The 12,598-nt window shown below is 39.2% G+C and overlaps 1 protein-coding gene across 2 annotated transcripts in view; it reads left to right on the top strand.

The window, feature by feature from the left end:
- slc66a3 (solute carrier family 66 member 3) overlaps positions 1-12,598 on the top strand; it is a 61,230-nt gene that overhangs the window by 7,093 nt on the left and 41,539 nt on the right. For both annotated transcript variants that reach the window (XM_067984278.1, XM_067984279.1), the window contains exons 2-4: positions 5,626-5,708; positions 6,684-6,753; positions 9,644-9,701. In XM_067984278.1, coding sequence (XP_067840379.1) covers positions 5,626-5,708; positions 6,684-6,753; positions 9,644-9,701 — 211 coding nt within the window. The remainder of the gene's footprint in view (positions 1-5,625; positions 5,709-6,683; positions 6,754-9,643; positions 9,702-12,598) is intronic.

Consider the following 12,598-nt stretch of genomic DNA (forward strand, 5'->3'; position numbering starts at 1 on the left):
CAACTGTAAGCCTTGTACAGGCCTTGTACCGCAGTAATACGTGTAATACTGATACGCTGCAGGTTTTCTATTTCTACAATTTCAATTACTAATTTAAAAGGTGTACAATGGCATCATCTATCGCTGAGGAGTTGTGGCTTCATATCTGTTCTAGGTCAGATGCTCTAGCAGAACAGCCTCAATCCTCTGTAGGTAACAAAATGCAAGAGTTGATGGACAGGGACTAAATGGGCATAGACCTGAAATCTGTACATTGTACAGTACTCTGACCCCTCCTGATAAGGACAGGAAGCATATAAATTCTACAAATATTAATTGCACCAGTCTTGAGCTTCACTCGGTGTTTTTGCTCTCCCCTCAGAGGGGAGTGCTTTTCATCCATTTTACACACAATAAAATTAATTCCCCAGGAGGAAAATGTGTAACTTTATTCTGTATATTTTAAGAGTTTTACATGTTGGGTGGAAATTCCAACAGAGCAGGTATTATGGGAACCAGGAAATCCGTTTTGCCCGCTTGACTTTTTTATAGCGTGTGAATTTGCCGCTGGCCTTTTAAGATTGCCTATGAAAGTAATGCTCTCACAATCTTATTTAAATGTAGCCTGTCGTGAAATCCCTTTCTTTACAACAGGATCTCACCGTGTGCACAGCATGACCATATTATGTAGTGGGGGTAAAAACTCTGGCCTTCCAGGAAATTACTTCGTTAAGGGGGGTTGTGATATTTTTGGTTGCTAGAAGAAAAGTTGCACTTACTGTTTTTTTTCCTGCTTGAGTGTTTTTGGAGGTGCAAAAAGAGAATGAAAGAAGTGATGAGTGAGGTACTGTTACACCAGAGATGGACTGTCCACACCTGCCACCACCCATTGCAGTTGTTTTAAGAGGCCCAGGCACACCTACTATGGCCTGTCTGAAGAAAGCTGCCTTCTTAAACTGAGATTCACTAGGGAAGCAGTGACGGACTTGCACCATCTGCTGCAATTAAGATGACTTGCACCACAGGGATGGCACTGCCAAAGCCCCCACCATACTGAACTTTTATGCCTATCGAGATATTACAGGCATTTGAAGTCAATACACAATTCATGGATGCAGTGAACAGGTCAATGATGCTTGTTCACCTGGGCAAACACTTTCATTATTTTCCCAATGGACAACAACGGCAGAATGAGAGGGCATTTCAATTCTTTTGTAAGGCAGGGTTACCCAAAGTCCAGAGGGTTATTGATGGAACACATGTTAAGCGACTTGGGTGGCTACATGATGCTGTGTTGTTCATGAAGCATGAGAGATTTCATTCAATCAGTGTCGAGGTGGTCAGTGCTAATAATACAGGATTGTGCAGATTAATACCTCCTTCCCAGATGATAATGACCATTTTTTAAAAAAACATTCCTTTGAACTTGGTTCAAATCCACCTCCTTCAGCTGTGGCTATTGATAGCCTTGCAAGAGTCATGCGCAGAAGCATAATGCAAATACAATTAGGCTCATGTATCTTCCAGAGTTATAATAGAATAAATGCTTCAAATACCTGGATAGATCAGGAGGTGCCTTGCAGCACAGCCCTAGGGTCCTTGAGATGATCTTGTCTGCTGCATGTTCTCGAACTGCCATTTAAAGAGGGCCAACCATGGAGGTAGTACCAGGAGAGGCTCCTCCACAGGCAGAGCCACATCAGTTTACTGACAATAGCCTGCTTGAACATCTTGGCAGCCCATAAGAGTAAGCCAGACTCACCCTGAGGAGCCATTCATCTAAATGACTGAGCCGTCCATGTAACTAACAGTTATGTGCATTATCCAGTGGCTCAATACACTTCGAACATTCAATACACTCCTCTGCATTACCTCAGCTACCAAGGATGCCATCCTATAATCTACTGCTACTTTATTCTGCAGCATCAATTGGACAGAATTGAAAGAATGTGAAAACATGCCTCTAGCTAGCTGTTACTGCAATAATGTTTTCAGGTTGTACCTTTTAAAGATGTAGGTGTGACCAGATTTCCAATGTAATTGAATTGGAAAGTGTGTCCTACTGCAGTAGGGACAAACACAGTTAAACAACTGAAGAGCTGTAACATTGAGTGTTTGGCTTGCAGCTTCAGTCAATGTGCAACGTGTTGAGAGGAAACTCTATGTAGCATGCACACTTTGCCCATGTACTTAGTATAGGGAAATATTTGGGCAGCCTTACTTGAGAGGATTTGTTTTGATGCTTGAAAACTTCTTTATGCATTGCCTTTGTGTCCACCATGTGTGACTCTTAGTATCACCACCTCCTCTCAGCAATGCACACCTTTCCTGAGGAGAGGGTGCCTTGGAGTGCTGAAAGGGGCAATTCTCCATTTGCTCACTTTGTGCAGTTGCTCCACTTCTGAAAACCTTGTGTCCTTAGCTAACAGCAATTCCATGACGAATTCATTTGACGTTTCAGCCTGTACACCCTGAAGTATGCTTAGCTTTAAATGGCTGATGTAGCAATACAGGAAATCCTGCTTTACCTCCATCTCCCTGCCTTCCCCCCCACCCCGCTGTAGGCTAAATTTACACTTGGAGCTCTGCATGTATAACGTACCCCAATCCGGAAGGTGTAAATCGGCTCAAAGATCTTGCTGTCCTGCCACCTCTCTGCACATCGTGGAAAATCTACCCCTTATCCTCCTTGCATCTGAACTTAGTCATAAAATGTTTTTATTTCACACCACCCAGACATTATTCTTGTTACTACACAGCAATAATTTTTGTTGTGAAATGATTTTGCATTTAAAAATTTTTTTTAATACCTTTCTCATATTATGTTTGTGATGCCAAATTATGTTATGTCCTAGGGCATCAGTTACAACAAGCTATGCTGCATAAGCTAGTTAAGTCTTTTCTAAGGTAAAAATATTCAGAAATGTCATTTTCTCTTGTCACAGATTGCATTCTGGTCTAGTTACTATAAGTTTCCGCCCTGAGCAAATTCCCAGTGGTTCATGAACTGACTTGGATACTGCAGTGTACAACAAATTAGTTTCAATTATGTAGTTAAAATGTGATGCTTGATTTTACTGTATTGCATGGAAAACAAAATTACAAAAATGGATGTAAAAATGTCATGATGAGTGTGTACATAGTTGTTTAGTTTGATTTAAAAAGTTCATTTGCTCTTCTGCTGGTCATCTTAATTCTAGTTTTCAACCCCTAATATGTTTTTCTTGGCCAAAAGTCAAGCATGGCGTCCCCACAAAACGAATCCAAGAAAGGGCTGAACTCTAAATTAAAAAGGAGGACTTGACGGTGAGAGAGTCGGGCAGGGAGCGGGAAGACAGAAAAGGAAACCATAGGCAGCCACTAACAAGGGGTTGGAAACAACTCAGAGACTGATTTGGTGACACACAGAATGAGCCCTGTGCCAGGTCAGGAACAGGGCAACATGGCGAACCTGGGAAAGGATTCCAATAGGCAGAACTGTCAATACAGTGGAGATGTATGTGTGTGTATATCTCACTCCTATTAAATATAAATTTTACTCCTGACATTTTCCTGGTGGTGAGGTGGTTGCCTGAAGGCAGTCCCAGTTAATAATTTAGTAGTTCAGGATCCAATTAATGACTAACAGTATGACTAATTGATTTTATTGACTCAGTGATCAATTTATGGATCCAGTTTATTCGGTTATTAACCTTTGTAGTAGTCTGTTCAATTCTAATTTATTAGAAGGTGGCTTTATTCAGTGGTTAATTTAGTTAACCACCAAGCTAGCCCTGATTTAATGCAAGGCCCATTCAAGCAAGTAAGTAATTGAGTTCTTTACTGATCGGCTCTATAATTTATTTTGGGGTAACCTGCATTGTGACTATGATTAATTGAGACAATCCGATATTTCATGCAGTCCTTTATATCTTACATTAAACCTTAATTTCATAGATGGTCTTGTCAACTTGACACTGACTCCACAGTTATTAGGTTGATGACTAGACATTGGTTGGTCAGAAGTCATTCATCTGCAGTCAGTAAATTTATTAAGTAAAAGTAATTGGTTATTTCATTTATTTATCAAATTAAAGTCCAGTAATTTGACCCAAGCAATGTTTATTTAAATTCAGTCAGAAGTTATTAATAATTCTTGTCATTACTTATTGAAACTCATTCACTTCATTTAGTTACTTATTTAAGTTGGTAGCTACTATTTACTAGTCAACCTTAAACAGTTTAGTCAGTTCCTGTAGTAATGTGTATGGCGTTGAGTAGTATTGAGGCCCTGAGGTAAGATATTTAAATTGAAGGCACTGGTTTAATTAGGGATGGAAGTATCCATGTAAGGAGATAATGCAGAAACCTTCACCAAGGTGGTGATCAAGTCCCTTATGAACAGCTTAGACAGCATCCAAAGGTAACAACACAAAGATGGAGGATCAAAGCTTTGCATAGGTGGGTGAACCATAAGTCAGTTGCAGGACTAATGAAAGATTCAATGACAAGTGTCTGCGCACCTACTGTGCCATTGTAGCTGGGCTAACTAAACAACTGTCATTATAATTTAACCTGTTGTTGCTAATTTATCGTAAATAGCAGTGACAAAGTAAGTTATGCTGTTGTGTATTGCTGAAATCATTTACTAAAGTGGATAAAGGAAACTTTTGTTTGATGTGTACATGTGTGGAATTGATGGGTTAGGTATGTACACTGCAGTACAAAAACAATTGAGGTGGTAACCATAGTCACTGTCAGAAAATGATTGACAAATGAACAAAAGATAGTTGGGGTCCAAGATCAACACTGATTAGAAGAGTTTGAGAGGAGAAAGAGGTCAGCTCTTGTAGAGATAATTAGTATTTTAAAAAATTATTTTGTGAATCATCAGGTGTGGGAATATTTTGTAAATGTTTTGTGCTTATTAACATAAAATATTGGGGATTGAAATTCTTTTTTTCCATTGGACACCAATTGTCAATATTAAGCACTCTGAGACCACGGTGTACTCAGATCCTGAGTCTGCTGCACCAGTGTTGTGTTCCTTCATTTTATCACACCAGCCATCCTTATGGCCTCTCTAATGAAATTGAATTTTTCTGCCAATTAATGCTGAAATATGTACTGTTTAATGTTGTTGTTCTACGCTCACTAAGAAATGGTTTAAGGCTGTCTAAACATTTGCCAGCCGGCAGAAAGAGATTTTCATCCTGTCAATCTGGACAGGATTTCAATTCTGGCCCCAGATATGACAAAATGTACTAACTTGTGTCATTCAGTCCTGGCAACTATTGAGATTTAATTGAAAGGATTTAGTAAACTGAAAGTACAAGGAAAGTTGATAATCAAAAAACACTATAGTTCGTTAAACCTCTTCTGCCTTTTAAACATTAAAACAGAAAGGGGGAGGAGAGAGAAAAGAAAACAACTTTCCATTTGCTGGTCAGATATAAATGTGTTTATTTTTAAATGATGTTTGGACTTGGGGATGTGCTCTTTCTGTCTGAGTCAGACAATTTTTTGGACATGATGCTAGTAATGGCTAACTCATTTAAGGAATCTGAGTGTCTCCATCCTTTTGTATGGAAAAGATTTCAGGCTTTCAGACTGGTTTTAACTGTACACATTGACTGAGTCCAGAACAAATGATTTAATCTATTTTAGGTTTCTGGTGTTCCTGACTTACCAGATTTACTATGAATACCCACTGTCAACATACTTGGAGTATCCAATCCTAATCGCACAAGGTAACCAATTATTTAGTAAACTAGTAGACTGACAAAGTGGGAGGGAGGAAGGAACTGTCATACTGTTGTCTTTGTGTAAAAGTTAAATAGTGCACGGTGGGGGGCCCTATGGGTAAGAGTAGATAGCTCCAGTTGAAAAGTTAACCCTGAAGAGGCCTGAGGGGCTGGATGGCAGCCCCCTCTGCTGTCATTTCTTTGATTACTACTACTACTAGGTAGTGTGCCACTAAGCTGTACAGGCCAGAAGGTTCCAAGTCTGATCCTTGGCCTACGCTGAGTTAGCTGCACAGCATTTTGGGTGCTATGATTGGGTTCAGTGTTCTGGGCTAGAGAAAGAAAAAAGATCCCCTAGATTTCCTGCTACTGACCACTGTCTCATGTCCCGTGCTGGACAGTGTACACATCTGGATACGCATGAATTGGGCTCGGCTTTGACTTACTCCATTAATGAGCTACTGGACACCAGCCAGCATCTAGGCAGCCATGTAAAAAAAGGAGCTAGCAACTTAGGAGAAAGGTGAGGAAGTGGGGCAAACTTTTTAAAAGTTAAATATAATACCTAATCGTATATGATCTTCAAGATGTGATTCAAAATGTACTTAAAGCTAAAGAAATCCCTCAGCTCATACTTATCTCTTTAGAAGTTATGTTAGCATGTTACCAATGTTTAGTGGCTGAAAGATAGTACAGTATTGTAATAGCACTAATGCAACAAATTATTTTCTCTAGCAGAGATAAAAAAAATATTAATGCTAGAAGTACACAGCAGGTCAGTCGGAATCCGAAAGAGAAAAGAATGGTTAATGTTCCAGGTGGGGCCTTTGATTAGAATTGAGATTATTGCTGCTTGTCTGTTGGATTCATGGGAATCAAAATTTTAATTCATTAGATTAGCTTCTGTGAAGAAAACCAATTGTGCATCTGTGTTATGTTTGTAGCGTGCATCACTAATGTTACTGTCCTTTGTTTTTGCAGATGCTATTCTCTTGATGTGTGTTCTCTTTTACAATGGAAACATTGGAACAGCTTTACCATACGCGATACTGTATCCTTGGAATTTAATTCTGTAGATGTTACACTGACTAACGGATCCTTTTGCAACTCACCTGTTTTTCTTTAATTCATTGTAGGGTTGGTTTACGTCCAGATATCCTTGTGAATTATTTTAACCTCTGGTAAATCCACTAATTCTGTTATGTATCATTAAAAAAACAAGTACGGGAGTGGGACAGCAGGTCAGCATTCTGCTTTGGTCCACTGAAATTTAGTGCCATGATTAGGTGGGACATAGGCTCTTGCCTGTGATCTCCCACATACCTAATTCTGACCTCGAGGCTGTGAGCAGAAGCCAGTGAAAAATCAGAGTGACTGTCATCCCTGGACTACTCTTGTGCATCTCCTCATGGCTAGTTTCAGAGTGGCATTGGGGAAGGGCTGGGAGTCGGTGAGCCTGAACACTGTTGGCCATAATTGTACAAAGAGGTAGAAGACTGAATTGTGGAAAAAGGGTGAAAGTAATATTAGCATTACAAAAAAATGCATAGATTATTGGATATATTGGTGTTTGGGTGAGTACTCATTCACTCATTCACTCATTTGCTCTTACAGTTTGATATTTGAAGCCCTGAATATGCTACAGCCTTGCAGCATATTCCTGCGTCCTATTGTGCCATATTTCCAGGACTGAGATATGACTGTGACTGACAGCAACAAGTGGGGATGATCGAGAGGCAACTGCTGTTTGTATCAACATCCCTTTCCTTCTTCTCCAGTCGGTTACCAAAAAAACAAGTGACAGCATTATTTCCTGCACCAGGAAATTAAGCCATAGCTAGATGTACTGGAAATGATACTTGTCGAGTAGAGTGAAAAGGGCAACTGGAGGGAGGGAAGGTTTTGAATGTTCCAGAGCCTAATAGTACAATAACTGTTTAATTGTAACAAAAATTTGCTCATTAGAAATCGGTCAAAGAATAAGCGTCTTGCGCCTCTGAAACAGAGGGTCGTGGATTTAAGTCCCACTCCAGGACTTGAGTGCACGATTCAGGCTGACTTTTCAGTGCAGTACTGAGTGAGTGCTGCATTATTGAAGATGCTGTCTGTCAGATGAGATGTTAAACCAAGGTCCCTGACTGCTATTCAGGTGGACGTAAAAGATCCCATGGCACTATTCAAAGAAGAATTCTCTGTGTGCTGGCCAACACTAGATTAATTCATACTTCAACTACAACCACCAAACCATATTAACTTGTCATTTCTGGCAGTTTTAACGAAAGGTCATCGACCTGAAACGTTAACTCTCTCTTTCTCCACGGATGCTGCCTGGCCTGCTGAGTATTTCCCAGCATTTTCTGTTTTTATTTCAGATTTCCAGCATCCGCAATTATTTTGCTATTGATTAACTTGTCATTTACCTTATTTGCTGTTTGTGGGATCTTGCTGTGTGCAAATTGACTGCTGCATTTGTCTTCATAACGACAGTAACTGTACTTCAGAACTACTTTCAAACAGTCTGGAGTGTCCTGAGGATGTGAAAGGTGTTGTATAAATGCAAGTTTGTTTGATCTCTTTTTGTGGAAATATTACCATTAGTGCATAAATGTAACCATATCATGTAATGTTCGCCAAGGATATTAGAGGAGGAGGATATTGGATTTCTTTGCCTGTGACCATTTTAACTATACATTGCTCAAATTGAAAGTTTTAGTATGTGCTGGATTCTTGAGAGATTTTTCCCACACTGATCTTCAGTTACTATACAAAATATTAGTATGAGCATTCCATACTAAGGAAAGGTGTTCCATGTTCTTGAGACTCTGGAAAAGATGCGTTATGGTACAGAACTGAGTGATAGTTTGGTTTCAGAACAGTGGAGATGTAGGGAAGAGAGATAAGAAAAGTGGAAAATTCATAGCATTAATAAAATAGAGTACGGTAAGAAAGGTTATGACAAAAAAAAAGCATAGAGATTAGCGGTGAGAGATATCGGACAACATTTGTATTCTGTCCAGCAATGCAGAGATGTGTGACTCCTCAGACATGAGTAGTATTCAATTTGTGGTTGGAGTTGTGCTTTATCGACCTTTGGTTGGTGGAATAAATATTGCAATTTTGTTTTTCAAAAAGCAACACCTTGGTTTTAGCAAATAGGGACACTGAAGGGTGCGGTAATGTAGTGGTTATGCTACTGGATTAGTAGGAAGAGGGGCCTGGACTAACAATCCAGAGAATGTGAGTTCAAATCCCACCATGGCAGTTTAATAATTTGAATTCATTTTTTATATAAATCTAGAAATGAAAAGTTGGCACCAGTAAAAGTGACCATGAAGCTGTTCGATTGTCATAAAAACTCAACTTGTTCACTAATGTCCTTTAGGAAAGGAAACCCACCGTCCTTACCCGATTTGGCTTGTATATGACTCTGAAGTGGCCTTACGGATGGGTAATATATGCCGGCCTTGCCAGCGATACCTACATCCCGAGAATTAATTCTTAAAAATCTATTCATCAGATTTCTTGTGATGATAACTTGTTCAGAAGTACATGTGCCAGACCTTGTCACAATGACTCATCAAAATGTTCAAGAGAAGAGTTCAAAATGTGCATAACATACAGTGGAACACTACAATTATGAATTAGGCCATAACTTTCAAGTTGATAATTTGAGAGTTAATAACAGCTTCCTTAACGTTAGAAAGCACTAACGTAAGAGCAATAGAATTGAGTACTACAGAAATACAAAATGTACATAAGTGAAAGATTTAATTCAAAACTTTGAAAAAGAATGATGCCTTTTAGCTTGACTAAGCTTATTGTAATTGAAAAAATAAACTTGTTGTTTAGAGATGGTAAAATAGTTCTCATTGTGATTTTCTTACATGTGAAATATATTTGACTTGCATTCACTTTTTAGTTTCTACCTTAACGACATTCAGATTTATCATTGGTTGGCGTCTCTTAACAATCCATAAGTTTATTATAGACTTGGCTATGGTACGTATTCCATTAAGCAACTTGTATTTGTGGATGATATTTTACTTTAACTGTAACATGCTGCTGATATACAGATAACAGTAGGTGTATGCTTCATGCAGTAATGGACTGACTAGTCATCCAGACTCCAAGTGATCTAATTGCAAGGGACAATGCACCCTTCTGGGTACCGAATTTCTTTGGCTTCCCTCGAAGGTTGTTTGTCATTACATATCTTCCAGCTAGAAGAACAAAGTAGTTTAGCCTGTAGAAATGCTGTGATGACAGCCAGCTATACCTGTAACTGGCTGGAAGGAGTTAAGATTGAATTGGAGCACGGCTGAATGCCCATTTTATCTGCCTGACACTCTGAGCTGGAATATAATTTCACGAGTTTGGATTGTGAATGGAAGGAATTCACCCAACAAAAGCAAGCAGCTTTGAGCATTTGGTATGATATGGGGCTGTCATTTGTGAAGTGGTTCTCTACTAGCAGAGGGAATATACTGGATTGAGTATATATGTGTTCATTTCTGATACAGTGCCTTGTTTGTTTAAGTAATATTTAAAAAATAAATACTTGGTGAGTCATCTTCAATAATGTTTTTGCAAACCATGTAATCTTTGTTTAAGCAAACCAGCCAGGAATAGGTAAATTGCTTGGCTGCAGGTATATAGAAGTGACAGGTCACAACCTATTTGCACTGGAGAACTAAAGGCACCTAGTGATGCTTAATTATCTTGATAAACATTTAATGCTGTCACCAGGTAAGGACTCAATGTTCTTCTGAAACTTGGAGTGGCACTGTACGCACATGAATGTTTTGCACTATGCAGACATGCACAGCACAGTTGTTTGTATCTTGGGTTTTGGAGGAAAGTACAGTTCCTTGTGTGTGGCATGAGTGTAACCTGGCTGCACACCTTTATATACACTGGTGTGATTCTTCTAGCAGAAGGATTCAGGCAATTGATGGGTAAAAGTCACTTTTGATTTCTAGTGCATTGCTGGCTGCAGCATTGCCCCTGGTTTTGGCAACCTTGTTGCATTGGCAGATTATTTTCTTGAGTGGACCTTAGGGGTGGCAATGCAGCCAAATTGAACTGCGATTCTGTGGCTGCATATTGTAATTCTTGTGTGGAAGATACGTTGCTACATGTACAAATTTAATGCAAAAATGATAGTGTAATACCATTATTATCCCTGCAGGCAGAACTGTATTTATTGTCTTTTTGGTTTGAGATAATTAAAAGGGAGAAAAGAGTACTGGCAATATGATGTAAAAGCATCAGCAGGGAATTGCCCAACATGAGCGAAGAGTCAGGCAAGATAGGAGGAAATAAATAGAGAAGGTGGAAGAACAAGACCAAGGTGCCAAGGATATCTAGCACTGGGTCAAGGAAGTCTTAGAAAGAACAGCATCAATTTAAACAGAATTGTGCGTTAAATTTATCATCTAGTCTTGGGATATTTTGTGATTCTCTAACTTATATGTGGTAGATAAAACAAAGTACAATACAATAATGCTAGACTTCGGACTGTTAATGTATGTTCAGAAATAATTGATAACTCAAGAATAGCCAAAGCCTTGGGTACTAACGAGAGAAACTGTACAACTCGGGTCATTCAATGTATTTGTGCACTCCAAAAGTAAATTATATGAAGTGCTTAAAGAAGTTTCAACATGTTTTAGGTGTTATATAAGTGCAAGTATTATTGTATTTACTTTTTGTAATAGAGACTGTATCCTTGTAGAATACTCGGGGCGTTCATACACCGTATTAACTTTCTCATGTTGACGGTTCTTGAGAAGAGAGTGTGTACCATTACTTAAAAGATATTAGATATTTTATCTTTTAGTAGGTGTCAGCTGTGGTTCAGTGGTAGCACCTCCACCTCTGCGTCAGAAGGTTGTAGCTTCAAGTCCTACTCCAGAGACTTGAGCACAAAATGTAGGTGCCTCAGAGGTGCCGTCTTTTAGATGAGACGTTAAACTGAAGTCCTGTCTGCCCTCTCAGGTGGACATAAAATATCCCATGGAACTATTTCAAAGAACAGCAGTGGAGTTCTCTTTGGTGTTCTGGCCGTCCCTCAACCAACATCACTAAAACAGATTACTTGGTCAATATCACATTACTGATTGTGGGACTTTGCTGTGCACAAATTGGCTGCCACGTTTCCTACATTACATTAGTGATTACACTTCAAAAGTACTTAATTGGCTGTAAAGCACTTTGGGAAGCCCTGAGGTCGTGAAAGGTGCTATGTAGACACAAGTCTTTCTTTGTAGTAGAGACTACAGATAATGACTAGAAACTTCAAAATAAAGTTTCTAATTTGCCTCTGCATCCCACATGCTACATTGGATTCGTTGGCTAGGGAGCAGCTATCATCATAATGCAAATTGATTCCTTAACACTTTTTGTTTAAAGAGTGAGGATCCTTTAAAAAGATACTTTGTTCTGAAAATTTGACATTTCTGTTGGATCATCTCTTGATTCCTTAAATTTGGGCAGTTTAGTAAATACACAAAAAAATCTCAATCTTTGTGTTCTGCAATAGCTACCAATATTTGTGCCAATCCTGAGTTCTGCTCACTAGAATGAGCAGAATCAGTCAGTTGTAAGCACCATTTGTCAGGGATGCCAAAGTAAGAGTTCAAGTGGATTTGCTGAGAATATATAGTCCAAGGCTGGATTTATAAGTGCATTGAGACTGAATCTGGCCCAGGTAAATTGGAATCAAAGATTGGCAGACAAAACTGAAATTGAACAATGGCGGTCTTTAAAGAGATGATGGTTCGGGTACAGTCTATGTCGATTCCCACAATGGGGAAAGGTAGGGCAACCAAAGCCAGAGCTCCTTGGAAGACCAAAGAGATGGAGAGTAAGATGAAGCAGAAAGAGGTGTATGACAG

The sequence above is a fragment of the Heptranchias perlo genome, chromosome 5, assembly GCF_035084215.1.
Source record: "Heptranchias perlo isolate sHepPer1 chromosome 5, sHepPer1.hap1, whole genome shotgun sequence".
NCBI classification, from domain to species: Eukaryota; Metazoa; Chordata; class Chondrichthyes; order Hexanchiformes; family Hexanchidae; genus Heptranchias; species Heptranchias perlo.